General features: G+C 48.2%; 1 protein-coding gene across 1 annotated transcript; it reads left to right on the forward strand.

The window, feature by feature from the left end:
- Positions 1–14058, forward strand: FAM89B (family with sequence similarity 89 member B). Its single transcript, XM_081174388.1, has 2 exons — positions 1–1141; positions 11658–14058. The coding sequence occupies exons 1-2, from the start codon at positions 884–886 to the stop codon at positions 11940–11942; spliced, it is 543 nt and encodes a 180-aa protein (XP_081030514.1). The 5' UTR covers positions 1–883; the 3' UTR covers positions 11943–14058.
- Positions 14059–16837: the final 2779 nt, after the last annotated feature.

A 16837-nucleotide genomic window follows, 5' to 3' on the forward strand; every position in this document is an offset into this window, starting at 1 on the left:
CCAAGCAAACGCAGCCCTGCGTCAGCGCAGGCACGCCTGCAGTCCCTTGCCGCGCTCAACAAGCCCCTTTGCCAACCTGGAGACGCGGCACCTGCGCTCTCCCCGCCAGTGGGAAGGGCGTCGACTTCTGCACGTGCTCCACGTCCGAGAGCTCCTCCCGGCCCTGAAAACGGGCTCAAGCGGCGAAGGAGGCCCGCGTCCTTTCGCCTACCGCTGCGGCGGCCGCCCCTTTAAGCGGCGTCCTTGTGCGCGCCGCGCCGCCACGGCAAGCGAGCGGGGAGGCAGGCAGGGGCGCTGCGGGTGTGGCCGCCGCCGCCGCCACGGGCAGAGCGTGAACAAAGGCGGAGACGGGCGCCGGGCGGAGCTGCTCTCTTCGCGGCCGGGGCGCTTCTCCTGCGCCAAGCGGGTCGGCCGGGAGGGCACTGCCGTCTGGTGTCGGGAGCGGCCGGGGCAGGGCCGCGGGATGCGGGGAGCCAGCTGGGTCGCCTCCGAGCCGACCTCGGTAAGCTAGCCGGCCCGAGGGAGAGCAGGACAGCGCGGGCCTGTTTCCCAGCCTGCATAGGTCCCTAAGCCAGCAGTCTCGAGGGGGCCTCTGAGCATAGCCAGAGTGCCTTTTTCTCTGCAGCCAAATCGGCGTGGAGACCGGTAGGCCTGGGCCCCCGAACCTCTCCTTTTTGAAGCGTCGCCCCCACCCGCCATCTCTGTTCACCTCCGTATATGGCTGGGGGCTGGCTAGCTCTGCCGTCCGGTGGGCGCTCCCTCTCGGCCTCCGGCCTCTTCTCTCCATCCCCGGGCGCGGGTGGGGGCTGATTTCGACTCTCCCCCTCCGCTTTCTCTCTCTCCTCTCCTCCCCCACCCCCCAAACATATTCCTCTCCTTCGCCATGACTTGCCTGCAGTCCTCCCAGGACAGCCTGGCGGGGAACGTGTGCGCCATCGAGGGTCTCCCCCCGCTACCCAAGGGACTCAGCGGGATCCTCAACTCCAGCGGAGGCTCGTGGCGCGAGATCGAGAAAGTTTACAGCAAGAAGACGCGCATCCAGGACGACCTGAGCAAGTCCCAGGCCGCCTCGGAGAAGCTGCTGCTCCGGAGCAAACCCGCCAACCTCGACTCGGCCCTGGCGGTGCTGCGCAAGGAGATGGTAAGTCGGGACCCTCAGGCGGACCTGGTACGGGGCAAAAGGAGCAGGACGATTTGGGATGGCATGAAAGAGGAGGAAGTTGTTATGTTATCTGATGTAGTATTACTTTTGTGTATGTGCCAGCAGGGAGATGCACCTGTGGGATTTTCGAGCTCAGGTGCCAACATAGCTGGGCCAGCCTTGGGTGCTGTGTCCCTTGTCACTGGAGGGGGTAATTTACTATTCTGCCTTGGGCAACAAATTGTCTTGGTCTACTCAACTTTTGGGTTCCACCAGAATGTGCATTTCTCAGATCCTTTCAAGCCGCCTGCATAGATAGTGGCATTGGGCTACAAAATTCTGCAGGTTTTTTATTCCTCATTGACTGCAAGGATATGACTGTGTCTGCAGGAATCCAGAAAGACACTGAATAAGGTTTCTAGCTGGTTGCAAGGCAGGGCACAGCTTAATTTTGTTCTCCATTTAGAACCTGAAGGGCAAGGATGAGTGCGCAGTTACGCATATTCTTTTTCACAAAAGTGACTCAAAGCGATGTACAAAAATAAACACTAAGATTTCTGCTCCCTTTTATTCTCACAACAACCCTGTAGGGTAGGTTGAGAGAGAGTGGCTGGCCCAAGGTCACCCAGTCAGCTTGACATGGACAGGCATAGATTTGGGGTGCTGCATCAGCCTCCTGGAAGTTTCCTGCATCAGCCTCCTGGAAGTTGCACAAGGCCTCCAATTCTGCAATTCTATGATTTTAACTTTACTTTCCCCTGTTCCTACTCTCTAACTACGACACCACCCTTACTTTTTTATTGATAACCATTTGGACTTTATTGCAGAGACCTAAGTATTTTCTGTATGCCAATGGTCTGTTTGTCTTTAAAAACCTTTTTGCATGCCACACTGGATTTCTTCCTGGAGAAAAGTATAATCATTCCCCCCCACCCCGAATTATCAGTTTAGCCGGATGGTAAATATGCTAAAATGCTTTTGGATCAACCTGCATACATCGACTGGGCTCTGCATGGTGCTATTTTACTTAGTACATAAAAGGGTAAAGGGACCCCTCACCATTAGGTCCAGTCGTGGCCGACTCTGGGGTTGCGGCGCTCATCTCGCTTTATTGGCCGAGGGAGCCGGTGTACAGCTTCTAGGTCATGTGGCCAGCATGACTAAGCCACTTCTGGCGAACCAGAGCAGCACACGGAAACGCTGTTTACCTTCCTGCCGGAGCGGTACCTATTTATCTACTTGCACTTTGACGTGCTTTTGAACTGCTAGGTTAACCGGCAGGAACAGGGACCGAGCAATGGGAGCTCACCCCATCGCGGGGATTTGAACCGCTGACCTTCTGATCGGCAAGTCCTAGGCTCTGTGGTTTAACCCACAGCGCCACCCGTGTCCCGCATAGTACATAATCACCTGTAAAATACAACTAGGATCGGAGTATTTTGCCTCCTTGAAACAGTCACCCTGGATTTATTCATCTTTAGAGTGTTTGTTATCTGCCATCAGATCAGGACAAACTTGCTACTTACAAGACGTCTTTGTTTGCAGTCAGTGCCTAGGAAATTAGAAGTAGCTATGTGCACTCAATCAAATGTCAGGCTGTGAAGATAATTTGATATAAGCCAAAGTCTACATTAATGCAGTACTCAGTAGTGTCCAACGGCATTCCGTGTTAATGAATTCTAAATAGGCTAGAGTAAAACATAAGGTTATTTCCTACAGCTGTTGTTAGTGTTTTGCCTTGAGACCCATTTTGTAATGACCGACAGTTTTAAAAGTAAGTGAATCAAAACTGAAAGGATGGTAATTCAAGAGAGAGTATGGTACAGTGGCTAGAGCGGGCGTGAGGACCCTGTGGCCTACAACTCCCATCATTCCTGACCATTGGTCATGCTGGCTGAAGGGGCTCCTGGGCATTGGAAAGCATCAGGTACTCCCATCTCTGCCTAGAGCTTCCATCTATGAAGTCTGGGAAAGTGGGATTTGTGCAGGATAAGGCTATGTCCTCTGCAGTGTTAGAAACTCAGATATATAAGCTAATTGCTAAATGGCACCTAGGTTACGGTTGCCACAACGGAATGTCTAGGTGCCTTTCCCCCCAATGATATATCATTATCATCATCATCATCATCATTTCTATACTGCTTTATATTTTAAAGAAGAAATCTCGAAGCGGTTTACAACACATTAAAACATTAAATAAAACTATCCAGAATAAAACGGATCCAAGCTTCAAGGAAAATATTTCAGATCCTTCTCTTAAGTGACATTTTGCTTTCCCCTGGCATCCACAAATCTCCACATGGTAACAATTGGACCGTTGCAAAACGCGCCTGGCGCCTGACTAATTTCTAACACTGGTCTGCTGCTGGAGGCAGTATGCCTCTGGCTGCCAGTTGTCAGGAACTGCAAGTGGGGCAGGCTCCTTTTGCCCTCGGGTGCTGCTTGCAGACTTTCCATTGGGGCATCCGGGTGGCCACTGTGATGAAAGGAGGCTGGGCCAGACAGGCTGGTGGTCTGAGACATCAGGGCTCTTTTTATGTTGTACGGTTGGGTGCAACTTCAGCTTTTCCTGTGTGTGAAGAGACTAAACAGTGGCCTTTCCCCCCCATTAGGTGGTTGTGAAAACAAACCCAACAAAGACGGCAAACCACCCTTGGAACTGCAGTCCACTTAATAGCACAGGCAACTCCCCACGGATGAGCAATTGTGCACGTGGGCATTGCGCTGAACCCAGAAGTTAATATAAAAATTGCAAAAATGTCCCTAGAAGAGCCTGGAAAGGGCAAAAAAGGAATGGAAACAGTACCTAGCAATCCCACAAGCCTTTGCAAGTGTAATCCCAGGAGCCTTTGAGGCCTGTGGAGAGTTGGAGCTTGAGCAAGGAAGTTTGGAGGGAGTCTGGTTTTTTTAAAAAGGTTTTTCAAGGTTTTCCAAAGGTTGAGAGGTTCTTTGCAGGCTTTTCCAGTGGTGTTTCAAATATGCACGGCTTCACTTAAACGCAGCCCCCACGTAAATTGGGTTGGTTGCCTGTAACCGTTAAATGTAACGAATGGGAGTCAAGGAGAAGTGTGACTTGGCATGGCTTCAAAGCATGTGTTGTGCATTCCTCTTCCAGCAGGGAGCAGCAGAAACACACAGCAGCCACTCCATCTGCAGGGAAACCCATACTAGAAACCCATTTTCAGTTTGCAGCAATTGTCTTCTGGCACCTTTTTTTTAATTATAGCTTACTCTCTTTTTCTTTGTACATGAGCCAGCCTGATAAAGAAGTCTGAGCTTCCTGGCCCTTGATGTCAAATCGGCCCTTGTGACTTTGAGGGCATTTTGTTCTCCCCTGTGATTAAACAAAACAAGAGCATGTGGAGACCCTTGCAGCAGCAGCTGCATCAGGCCAAAGACCCACGGAGTCAAAAATCCTCTGCAGGGAACCACTGCAGAAAAGACCTTTTCTCATCTTGCCACCCTGGTCTGGACCGCTCACATTGGGGGCACACAGAGAAGGGCCTTCGAGGATGCTCTCAGGGTCTGGGTAGGGTCCCAAGGTTTGGGGCAGGACTCTTTCCCAGATGTACCTGGAGGTGCCAAATTATGAGCTCTGCCACAGAGCTTTGGTCGCACTGTCTTTCCCCACCATATCACTTTATTACATACTGTTATGGGAATTCTAAGGTCTTATATATATATAAAGTAAATGCACAAGGCAAGCACGTAAGTATATAAACCACGTGTCTGAAATAGTACAGGAGAGCAATCCTGAAGCCATTTTGACTCTCCCAAATTGACCTCAAATATTTCTCTGCAAGGAGGAAGGAAATGGGGAAAGCTTTCCATTTGTCTTTGGACTGTAGGGGCTCACACCTCCCTGCAAATACAGTCTGGCAAGTGTCTGTTAAGCTGGGCAAACTATCAATATGCATAAGAGATTCAGGAACGGTATTTACCATCTCAAAGGAATGGCCAGGCTATCCAGAAAAGGCAATCAGATAAGGCATTATCAGGTATCCTGGCAGACAGGAGAGAAGCAACACACTCAAATTTCTGCTGGGGATCACCTCTTTCTGTGATGTATGTATGATGTTTTGGGGGTGGTCTTGAGCTACTGTAGCACCCTGCTTGTGGTTAACGCTTAGCTGGAATGAAATATTCAACGCAGCAACAGAGAAATTAAAATAATAATTTATTTGTCAGACAAATAAATAAGAGGCACAGTGGTATATGGTTACCAAGCTCTGGCCTGCCTCCTGCCATTATGGCCAGCCCTTATATTTCCTTAATCCACCCCCCTTTGCTCCTCCTGTGGCTGCCTCTGTTCAATCAGCCTGCTTGAATTTCCTATTGGCTGATTGCTATAACCAATTTTAAGATACACTCATATCCTCCTGTCCTTATATGGAACACAAAGAGCTATATATTGTTACATCTATAAATGACAAATAAGTAGTAATATATCTTACATGTGTCTCAACAAGGAATCTTAATTACCAGCTCACCTCTTGCCCTCCCTGCCCTATTGCCTTCTAAAACAAATGGTTAATCTTAAATTTTTATCTTAAACATATGTCAAGGATCTTGAGTTTCACATCAACATTGAAAGATATCCTTCATTTGAAGGTTTCCAAACAAATGTCTGACAGCCATATATCAGGACAGCTCTGATGGCGTCTTGCCGTCTAGGAGGAAAACACTGTCAAGGTTCTCTAAAAACAGCTGGCCTGCCTGGCATGAAACTTTTGAAAATCTAAGCCCATTTAATTTAGGAACCTGATCAAGATATAAGCCAATATATGCCTTGATTAAAAATGCAGTCTATATTCAGATGCCACATTCCCCCCTTTCAAGCTCAAGGACCTTGGTACCAAGTGTCCTTGATAGCTTGATCTGCATTATATTCCTGAGTTAAAGCTCTGTATAGGGCCATGATATGAGGTAGAGTTTCATTCGAAATCATCTTGCTAATTGTACTTCTAAAACATGAAATGATACATGGCATCATACATAAAACCATTACCACTACTGTCAAGAAAAACAAGCAAGACAATAGTATCCCTTTGAGTCCTGTGACATTAGGTAACCATCCCATATCCCATCCTTCCCATGTTTGTACTGGGACATGTGCTATATTCTCCATCTTTGTGGCCAACACACGGATTGCCTCACCATTATCAGAAATGTTAAAGCAACAGGCATTCCCTGTCAAGTTCATGACTCCACATAGGCCTCCCTGCTTGGCAAGTACATAATCCATTCCCATTTTCAGCTGCAAAATGCGGCTCTACTTTCATCCAACTGTTGTGCAATAAGTCTCAAACTCTGGGCCGTTACATTGGTTACAAGTTCCACTACTGCTTGCAATCGAATTATTCTGTTTAGATTATAAATAGGATCCCGTGCCCCTTGTATGAGCTCACCAGGATTCCAGGAGGCAGGATCATAATAGGCTATAATGCGCTCTGGTGGCCAATCATCAGTACCGCTCCAACTTTGGGTACTTCCTCCTGCTATATGAGAAATATCAGCGTTTCTTCGTGTTCGCTTAGCTGAACTAGTGGGCATAATCCACATTGGTGGTAATACCCATCCCAGGAAACAAGTCCCACTCCATTTGGAAGGGAGTTTCTTGTATGCCCATTCTCCACATATCCACCACAACCATCGGGTCTGAGGGTTTTGGTATGTGGAGTACAGAAGGCGAAATAGCAAAAGAGGTAGAGAGTTCACAGTGCAGTATGTTAGATTGCCTTTCTCTGTCACAGTTATGTTCCATACCACTTTCCATGCATGAATAAAAAGGAGGTGCACAGGGCAAGGTATTCCGAGTTCGATAGGTAGTACCGTTTGCCCAGGTATGACTATTCTTAATATAATCCCAAGTATAGTGGCAATGAGAAGAGCCTATCATGGTAGAATCAGCTGCATCTGATGATTTATGTACACAGAATTCCCCTTGTACAGGTATAACTCGTAATGTTTAGTTGAGTTCCATCCGGGGAAATTCTGTACTTCTGTTTGATGTGGCATTTCGCTTACCATACCAATGGCATTTAATGGTATCGGTAATAAGGGCATACCTCCCTCTGAATCATCTGGCCCAAGAGAGCAAACAAGGCAATTAGTCCTATTTGCAACATTGGCTTACCATTTCAGCTAAACCTACCCACATATTGTGGTCATAGCGGAATCCATATTTAGCAAATTTGGTCAGATTCAAGGACCCTTCCTCTTCCCAAGGGATCAGGATTAATAATAAAATCATGTTGATGTCTAGCATATGCATTCCTTCCACAAAAGATTACCTTATTGTGATAGCATATAAATATTAGTCCCAATATAATTCCCCCAGTGACAGAAACGGGGAACCACCAAGACCAAAACATATATCCCAAGGATCCCCAATGTGTAATATCCCTGATAATTGTTCCACAAGGGGGCAGTCAATCAATTGTATAAGAGAATCTTCCCGCTCACAGTCTCTGGTTCAGACGCTCCTCAAGCTTCAGGCGTGCGCAGGTCAGCCAGCTTCCAGGTGGTGGCTGCAGCAGGCCGGTCGTCTAATGTTGCCCGTGACCTAGCCCGTTCCCCGTAGGGCTAGATACAGGGGTTTTTGGAGAGAGTCAGTTTAAGAGGATTAGAGGGGTCACCTTTGCACGTCCAACTGCCTTCGGACTTCTTCAAACGGGAGTGATGAATCCAGGGGGGTCACCTCAGCTACCTTCACCGCTGTTGGAGTAGAGAGCAAGACGGTGTAAGGTCCACGCCACTTAGGTGCAAGTGGATCACGTTTCCACTCTTTCACCCATATGCTATGCCAGCCTGAAGCTGATGAATCGGCACGGCAATGCTGCACTGCGTGCGCTCGAGGGCCCACCTGTTAAGATAAAAAACAAACAAACAAACACGGGAGAGAGACAAAAACACGGGAGAGAGATTGCACTTGTCCCTGTGTCACATGGTCTCTTATTTGTTTGAGGTCAGTTGGACTATCCTGAACAAAGGAGGGCGGCCTCCCATACAGGAGCTCAAAAGGTGACAACTTAAGTCTTTTTTTTTTGTGGGTGTGCACCGAACACGAAACAGTGTTATGGGTAACACGTCTACCCTCCTGAGACTTTAGACATATTAGTGGGCTTCTGGCATGCCCTGCAGATACCTTGCACAAGCGTCTGGCGGTAGGTGGTAAGCCTGGCCAGGTGAATTGCATTGTTTGGATCCCAATTAGGATCTTCCAAGGGAAAGTTTTCCTGGAGATGACGATCAATATTATAAATATTTCCCACTCTGGCCTGCTCACGCAAATATATCTGTGCCTTTTCAATTATGTCTCTCCTTTCCTCAGTGGTGAAGAGAGTATTCAGGAGCTGGCGACAATCTGTCCAAGTAGGACTATGAGTATTTACTATTGAAGTCACCAAGTCCATCATAGCCTGAGGTTTTTCTGCGAAATATGGGGTGTTTTCCAATTCATCAGACCTGTAGTCGTGAATGGAATATATTACAGGGTCGAAGTTCGAGGTGGCCGTGGTCTGGTTGCCCATTAACCAGCACAGGCTCCTCAAGTGCATCAAATACTCTTCTGAGAGGGGCTACTACGTGATCTTTCTCTTCGCTTTGCTCTAGGGGCCTCAAATCATAGGGGATGGTATTTGTCCCAAGGCGTTCTTTTAGCAGCTTTATACGCCTGGCTGTATTGCTTGCTGACCGATTAAGGTCTCCCTGTAACTTCTGTAATAATTCTCTAGGACTTGGATGTACAGGGGTTTGGGGTGGGCAATTAGTTGTTCCACTAAAGGAGACTGTAGATGGAGTTCTACTGGGACTCACAGGTGGAATAACCACTTCTGCTTGGGCTTCATTATAGAACTCCAATGCCTCCTGAAGATATTTATCATAATCTATCAAGGAATCAAGTTCTGTGACTCCACCCCCATTATTCATTCCACTTTCTTGCCTTGGGGTTACAACTGGTGGAGTGTTTGGATTTATTTGGCAAGATTCCTTTCCTAGCTTTGGCTTTTACAGCCAATAATTTGCATCGTTGGACTTTGCATTCCCTTATCCATGGAGGATTTTTATTTAATGTGCTCAGCCAAGAATCTATATGTGAAAATTGTTCTGGGCACCCTCCAGTCTCTTTGGCGATGTTAGACCAAAGTTTGCTTACTAAATTTATATCAAAGGTTCCTCGAGATGGCCATTCAGTATTTTGCTTCGGCCACTCTAATTCACATAACGTTTTCAGGCGCTCTGGCGTCATTTTGACTCCATATGCCCCTGAGAAGGCTTTCTTAAAATTATTTAACATACATTAAAAAGGTGTATTTCCCCCCTTTGAACCCCCAACTCCCATTGTATGGCCCTGTGAAGTATCCACTCAGTCACTCACACACACACCTTACTGGGAAACGAAGTAGTACTCACTCCACACTTAGGTCAGCTACACATTGTACTTTCTCACACATGCAATGCGCCAGATACTTCAACCATACTCTACCTCCCAATCTTCCCTTTTCCCTACACCAGATCACCATCTGATGTACCCAGCCACCTAGCGTACTCAGTTCCCCTTTACTGAGACGCAGAAGTTTGATCAGGACTTCTCTTCCTCCCAATTAATTGGAGGGCCAAAACCCCTTAGTGCACTTACCCTTAGCTGGTTCCCTGTTTATTTCTCTGTTCCCCCCCGGTCCGTCGCCGTCGGTGGGCAGGGTATCAGACAGACGAGACTGCTGCGTTCCCCTGGAAAAATTTTTCCCAGTGCGCGCTTGGGTAGGCAATCAGTTGTCTTCTCTCTTGTACCCCGCCCAGTGAGGCGAAGGAGCTGCGTTCCAGCAGACCACTGATCCGAGTCGCAGGCACCATAAAATGTAGCACCCTGCTTGTGGTTAACGCTTAGCTGGAATGAAATATTCAACGCAGCAACAGAGAAATTAAAATAATTATTTATTTGTCAGACAAATAAATAAGAGGCACAGTGGTATATGGTTACCAAGCTCTGGCCTGCCTCCTGCCATTATGGCCAGCCCTTATATTTCCTTAATCCACCCCCCTTTGCTCCTCCTGTGGCTGCCTCTGTTCAATCAGCCTGCTTGAATTTCCTATTGGCTGATTGCTATAACCAATTTTAAGATACACTCATATCCTCCTGTCCTTATATGGAACACAAAGAGCTATATATTGTTACATCTATAAATGACAAATAAGTAGTAATATATCTTACATGTGTCTCAACAAGGAATCTTAATTACCAGCTCACCTCTTGCCCTCCCTGCCCTATTGCCTTCTAAAACAAATGGTTAATCTTAAATTTTTATCTTAAACATATGTCAAGGATCTTGAGTTTCACATCAACATTGAAAGATATCCTTCATTTGAAGGTTTCCAAACAAATGTCTGACAGCCATATATCAGGACAGCTCTGATGGCGTCTTGCCGTCTAGGAGGAAAACACTGTCAAGGTTCTCTAAAAACAGCTGGCCTGCCTGGCATGAAACTTTTGAAAATCTAAGCCCATTTAATTTAGGAACCTGATCAAGATATAAGCCAATATATGCCTTGATTAAAAATGCAGTCTATATTCAGATGCCACACTACAGGGTAGACAATTTCAAAAGTCTATATAAGAGCTTGCACACATGTTCTGGGTTCCTCTCCTCCATCCCTGCGTGGGGGAGTGGGGGGACCCTGTTTAATAAAGATCATGCTTACTAGCTGCTTTGCTTCTCAATATTCTCTGGTTGGCCTCTGTTATTTTTCCTAGCGATAAAGAACCTACGTAAGGACTCTATACGGGCTCTTAGATACCCCATAAGCGAAAGGGAGCAGTTTTTTTCCTAACAACAGTGTCCCAGAGGCACTTAGTTGGCCACTGGGAGAACAGGACTAGATGGAGCACAGGAGTCCACCCTTCACTAAAGTAGGACCCTGGCAGAGACACTTGCCCGACTGGCATGTTCTCTCCCTCCTGATGAATCGTTCAGGAGCTTCAAAAGCTTTCTTCTGCCCGAACATCACAGCGACTGATGCCAACCAACACCAGCACACTTAGGGATCTGCAGAGTTTGCGCAACTGGCGTAACAGACCTCAGCAACTCAGCATTTTGGCTAATCTACTTTATTTACATATAAACACACACGGAGCACTGCAACATGGCTCCCTCTCTCTCTAGCATCAGACAGCAAAGAGAAAAAGACAGAGGACAAAAGTCCCACTTCACGGAACACAGTAACACAAACATCCTGTCTCTGTTACTTCCCACTCTGTGGAGTCAAAACATATACCGTCATGTGATATACAAAAATCCCATGACTGCAATCATGGAGCAGGAATTCTAACAGTTTTGGCCTGATCCAGCAGAGGTAGGCATAGCCAGCTTGTGGGACCCATCTTGCCAGGGGCAGTGAGACGTGGGCACTGCCTCTTTCTATGGTGTGGAATAAGTAGCAAACGTTGAACGGCTGGGACTACGGGGAGGTGTTGCCCATTCTCCAGCTGAGCCTCTCTGCTCTTTCTTTGTTTCAGGTGGGGCTCCGGCAACTGGACATGTCTCTGCTCTGCCAGCTCTGGTCCCTGTACGAGTCCATTCAGGAATACAAGGGCCTCTTCCAGGACATGTCTTCCTCGCTGCACTCGGAAGGCAGCCTGGCTGCTGAAAACGGCTTCTCGGATGAGGACGAGGACTTTGAGGTGGATCAGATGAGCCCTGACGGGCACAAGGAGAACCCGCTGGGACAGCGGCTCCGCCTGCTCCAGCCCCAGAACTCCCGGGATCAGTGGCTCCAGGACTCCTTCCACATCACCATCTGAAGCCTCTGCCTCTGCTCCACACCTGCCTTTCCCCCCCTTGTGTGTCGGCTGCCAAACCTGACTCCTGCATCTTTCACAAAAGACATTCAGGGGGGCGATGGAGGGGGTCGGTCGCAGGCAGGAGTGAGAGGAGGGCTGAGAGAAGGGCCGTTCGCATCGGGCAGTTTACAGCTGGCTCCGTCATAATCAAATGACCCCTGAGGATCACTACCACGTTACGCTTCACAATTAACCTTTGGGGGGTTTAGCATTCAGTCACCGCCAAGATGTCACAGAGCAATCTTTCCAGAGAGAGAAAAAGAGGTTTGTGTGTGTGGCCAGTTCACGAACAGAGTGCAATTCTTTTAGTCCTCTAGGCAGTGGCGGACTTCGGGCTTTCAAATTTCAGCGGCGCCCCATGCAACGCCGAAATCTGCCTCTTGCCTTCCATTCTAAGTCCTTGTTGCAGCATCCCCTCTGCTTGGCACCTGTTGCGGGTGAACTGGTCGTTGTCCCCTAAATGCACCTCTGCTCCAGGGCATAGAACCACAGAATCGTAAAGAGGGAACCATGAGGGTCATTCAGTCCAACCCCCTGCAATGCAGGAATCTCAGCTAAAGCATCCATGACCCTCCAACCTCTGCTTAAAAACCTCCAAGGAAGGAGAGTCCACCACCTCCCGAGGGAGTCCGTTCTGCTGCCGAACAGCTCTTAACTGTCAAGAAGTCCTTCCTGGCATTTAGTCATAATCTCCTTTCTTGTAACTTGAAGCCATTGGTTCAGGTCCTATCCTCCGGAGCAGGAGAAAACAATGGGCTGGAGTGCCTGCCTCCAGTCCAAAGGCCATCCTCTTCTCACTCAGAAAAAGGGGCTTATGGGACAGATGAGCCGCTGCAGTCATTCGGATTTAAGCATCTGGCTTCCCATTGTGGCCAACCAGGTTCCTGGAGAAGGGATGGGGGAGCCCTCCAGCCGCTGTCATCCCTGGCCACTAGTCCTGTGGCCTCTGGGAGCAGCGTTGGGGGGGTCTCCAAGTTTCCCCACCCCAACCTAGAAGAAACCTCCCAGCGTTGCTGCCCAGCAGCGCTTGATCTGACCCTGCAGCTGTGCCAGAAGGGAAGTCTCTTCAAGAGGAGACAAGGAAGCCCCTTCCATTTCAAAGAAAAGCCGCAGCTCTGTTCCATGTACACGGTGCTTGAGGCATAACTGAGGCCATGTCTGTGGCTACCTCACTGTTTGTTTCTGGGGAATGCGTCACACCTCAACTTGGCACTGTATTTTCCAGCTGAAAGAGACTTCTTGGGCTGGGGTAGCAGGATTCCCCTCGGCCACCTCCCTCGCTTAGTCCCCCCGGCTGCCACTCCAAACCTGCTCTCTTTCTCTCTTTAGGAGATGAAGACCCACATCCCTTGAATGCAGGAGGTCAGATCAGTCCCTAGCAGCGCATCCCCAGGTAGGCAACAGCCCCTTCCTGAGACCACGGGGAACAGGTGCCAGTCAGTGTAGACAGTACTGAGCTTAGAGAGGGACCAAGGGTCTGACTCTGAATATAAGGCAGCTTCCTGTGTCTCTCTAGAGCAGGGTTTCCGAAACCTGGGTCTTCAGCTGTTTTCAGACTACAGCTTCCACCATCCCCAGCTAGCAGGACCAGTGGTCAGGGATGATGGGACTTGTAGTCCAAGAACAGCTGCAGACCCAGGTTTGGGAAACGCTGCTCTAGAGGCTGAGCTCTGTCCCAGCCTCCACCCCACCCCCAGTCCTTTGGAAACATCCCAAAATGGCGTAGCTGGATAGGAACTTGCTGTGCACGAAGAAGCTTACTTGCTAGATTTTTCTAGGCAGAGTTGCGTTTGCTGGATTAATTATTAGTGCCTCGGCTGCGTTACCTAAAAAGCGGCCTCTTTAAAATATTTAATTATATATGATTGTTCTGGGTTTTTTGTTTTAATTTTAAGGCCTTGAAATACAAGGGTTGGGGCAGATCTCTGCTTCTCTCCCATCCCACATTATATAACTGGGTACAAACTTTGGACGGCTAAGTTAATATATTGTTTTGTTTATTTTTAATGGGGCATTTTTGCAACGGAGCCCATTGCAACCGTGGCATGAATCCAGGGAATAAAATGGCCTCGCAGAACCAGGTCTTGTCTGCGTTTCATTCCAAGCTGGGGCGGGAGTGAGGATCCTGGTTTTGAACAACCTCTAAAGAGATCTCTTGCGTTTGATGATGGACCAGGCCTGCTGCTTGTTGTGGAATCCACTGGAGCCACTAAGAATAATATGTGGACATAGGTGGACACACACAGACCCAGCTCCAGCTTGCCACACCTCCTCTGGGGCATATTCAATTCAGTTTCTCTTTTACCTCATGATCTAGATGGTCTTGCTGCAGTGGGGAGCAGCAGTCCCTAGGCCATACCTATCTCCCCAAGCCACACCCCTCACTTTTAGGGTTTTTTCCTGGTTTGGGGATGAGTCCTCCAACTCGGATTCTGCTGCTTCTTTGCCTTGATGAAGAAGAGAGGGCTGTGTGAGAGTACTAGTCCAGGGTTTCCCAGACTCGGGTCTCCAGCTGTCTTTGGGACTACATTTCCCAACATCCCTGACCACTGGTCTAACAACAACAACAACAACAACAACAACAACAACAACAACAAAATTATATATATAATTTATACCCTGCCCATCTGGCTGGGTACTCCCAGCCACTCTGGGCGGCTCCCAACAAAATACAGTTGTACCTCGGGTTACATACGCTTCAGGTTACATACGCTTCAGGTTACAGACTCCACTAACCCAGAAATAGTACCTTGGGTTAAGAACTTTGCTTCAGGATGAGAACAGAAATCATGCAGTGGTGGTGCGGCAGCAACAGGAGGCCCCATTAGCTAAAGTGGTGCTTCAGGTTAAGAACAGTTTCAGGTTAAGAACGGACCTCCGGAACGAATTAAGTACTTAACCCGAGGTACCACTGTATTAATAATACAATAAAGCATCAAACATTAAAAACTTCCCTAAACAGGACTGCCTTCAGATGTCTACTAAAAGTCAAATAGTTGTTTATTTCCTTGACATCTGATGGGAGGGCGTTCCACAAGGTGGGTGCCACTACCGAGAAGGCCCCTTGCTAGCAAGGGATGATGGGAGTTGTAATCCAAAAACAGCTGGGGACTCAAGTTTGGGAAACCCTGATAGTCTACTATGCAAAGGTCCACATTTACATCCACTGCTCTGCCCACGTCTGCCTCAGACCCCGGTGTGTGGCCCCCGGAAGGGAATGTGGCCCTTAGGCTGAGAAAAGGTTCCTCTAGCCCTGGTGTGGAGGCAGAGCCTGGCAGGCAGGCTGGCAAAGGTGTCGGTGTCACACTGAGATGGGCTTCACCCCACATCACTTCCTTCAGCACCGATGTCATTAAGAGACAGCTGCTTGCCTGGAAGCCAGACACATCTGCTGGGAGCCTGGCCACAGTAGGAAGCTAGAGGATCCTTGGGTTTTTTCCTCTTGCTGAAGCCGGAAGAGTGACTCATTGTTATTGTTATTTTAAAACTAGGTATAAAGAATCCCAAATAGATGACCACTTAGCTAAAAAAATTGAGAAACACTCAGCAGACTGGCAACTTTTGCTACGATTTCAAACTGTGCATGACTCAGAATATTAAAGGATCCAGGTAGGTATGTTTGGGACTCTAGATGTGATGGTCTTATTCCCCACTTTATGGCAATGTGTGTTGCTTAGTTTATTTCAAAATGTTGCCAGGCTGCAATGGGGAGGGACTCCTGCTGCCCCCAAATGGTACCACTACTGACAGTCATCTGCCTTGATCTATAGTTTTTGGGGGGGGGAGTGGGTGGAATGGTTTATGCAAGGCATAGGCAACCTTGGCCCTCAGATATTTTGGGACTACAACTCCCATGATCCCTAGCTAACAGGACCAATAGTCAGGGATGATGGGAGTTGTAGTCCCAAAACATCTGGAGGGCCGAGGTTGCCTATGCCTGGTTTATGCCGAGGGTAAGGATTCGACAGCATCTGACGGGCCACAGGTTCCCCCCTCCCCCAGGTTCAGCTACTCAGCACATGGTCAGAGGCACTGTCACTACCTCAAACATCAACCGAAACAGGCTCTGGGTGAATTCTTACAGATCTGTTGCCCCAGTATTTGCTCTTTCACACACCCCAGCGTATGTATCCCTTTCACGCTGAGGCAACCATTGTTCCCTTCTTCCTGTTTGTGAGGTTGCTGGAATCTGTCTGGTTTTCAGATTGTCTCAATAATTGGGCTTCCCCAGCTCCTTGTTTCCGCCCATTCTTGGCTCTGGCATCGTGCCAGGGAATGCCTACCAAGTCTATACACAACTCCTTGGCAAAACTGAGCTGCTTTTGTTTCCTCGTACTGTACCATGAGGGTGGCAGAAAAGGAAAGCAAGATTGGGAGTGGGGGCAGATCCAAACCGTGCCTTTAAAACACATGGTCCCCCCTCCCAAGAATCCTGGGAACTGTAGTTTGTTAAGGTTGCTAGGAACTCTAGCTGCACAAACAGTTCCCATAATTATTTGGGGAAAGTCATGTGTTTTAAATGTGAGTTGGTTGTGCTTTTAAGAGTGTGGTGTGAATCTGCCCCGTCTCTTGGAGTTACAAAGAACTCTTCGCCTTACTGGAACAAATGAACACAGTGTTCTGTGTTGCCTCAAAACCCTGCATGCGCCCAGGCTTTTGAGCATGGGTGACAGATGTCTAAACATTTAGATGCTGGCTCCCAGAAGTCTGAAATATTTTTCCAACACACACACACACAGCTTCTGAGTTTCCTATTTACATCTGCCTCACTCTTCCAGGGACTGGTGCACTTCCTTTAAATCAGGGGTTTGGAATATTCCTTCGGGCTGAGTTGTGAAACAGCTGCTGGTGCCACA

Source organism: Podarcis bocagei (genome assembly GCF_964188305.1).
Source record: "Podarcis bocagei genome assembly, chromosome: 16".
In the NCBI taxonomy this organism is placed as follows: Eukaryota; Metazoa; Chordata; class Lepidosauria; order Squamata; family Lacertidae; genus Podarcis; species Podarcis bocagei.

Bases quoted from the DNA above. Each gene is read 5' to 3' on its own strand.
- FAM89B (XM_081174388.1), top strand. From the start codon at position 884: ATGACTTGCCTGCAGTCCTCCCAGGACAGCCTGGCGGGGAACGTGTGC. The intron at 1,142-11,657 runs GTAAGTCGGGAC...TCTTTGTTTCAG, and splicing joins CGGTGCTGCGCAAGGAGATG to GTGGGGCTCCGGCAACTGGA.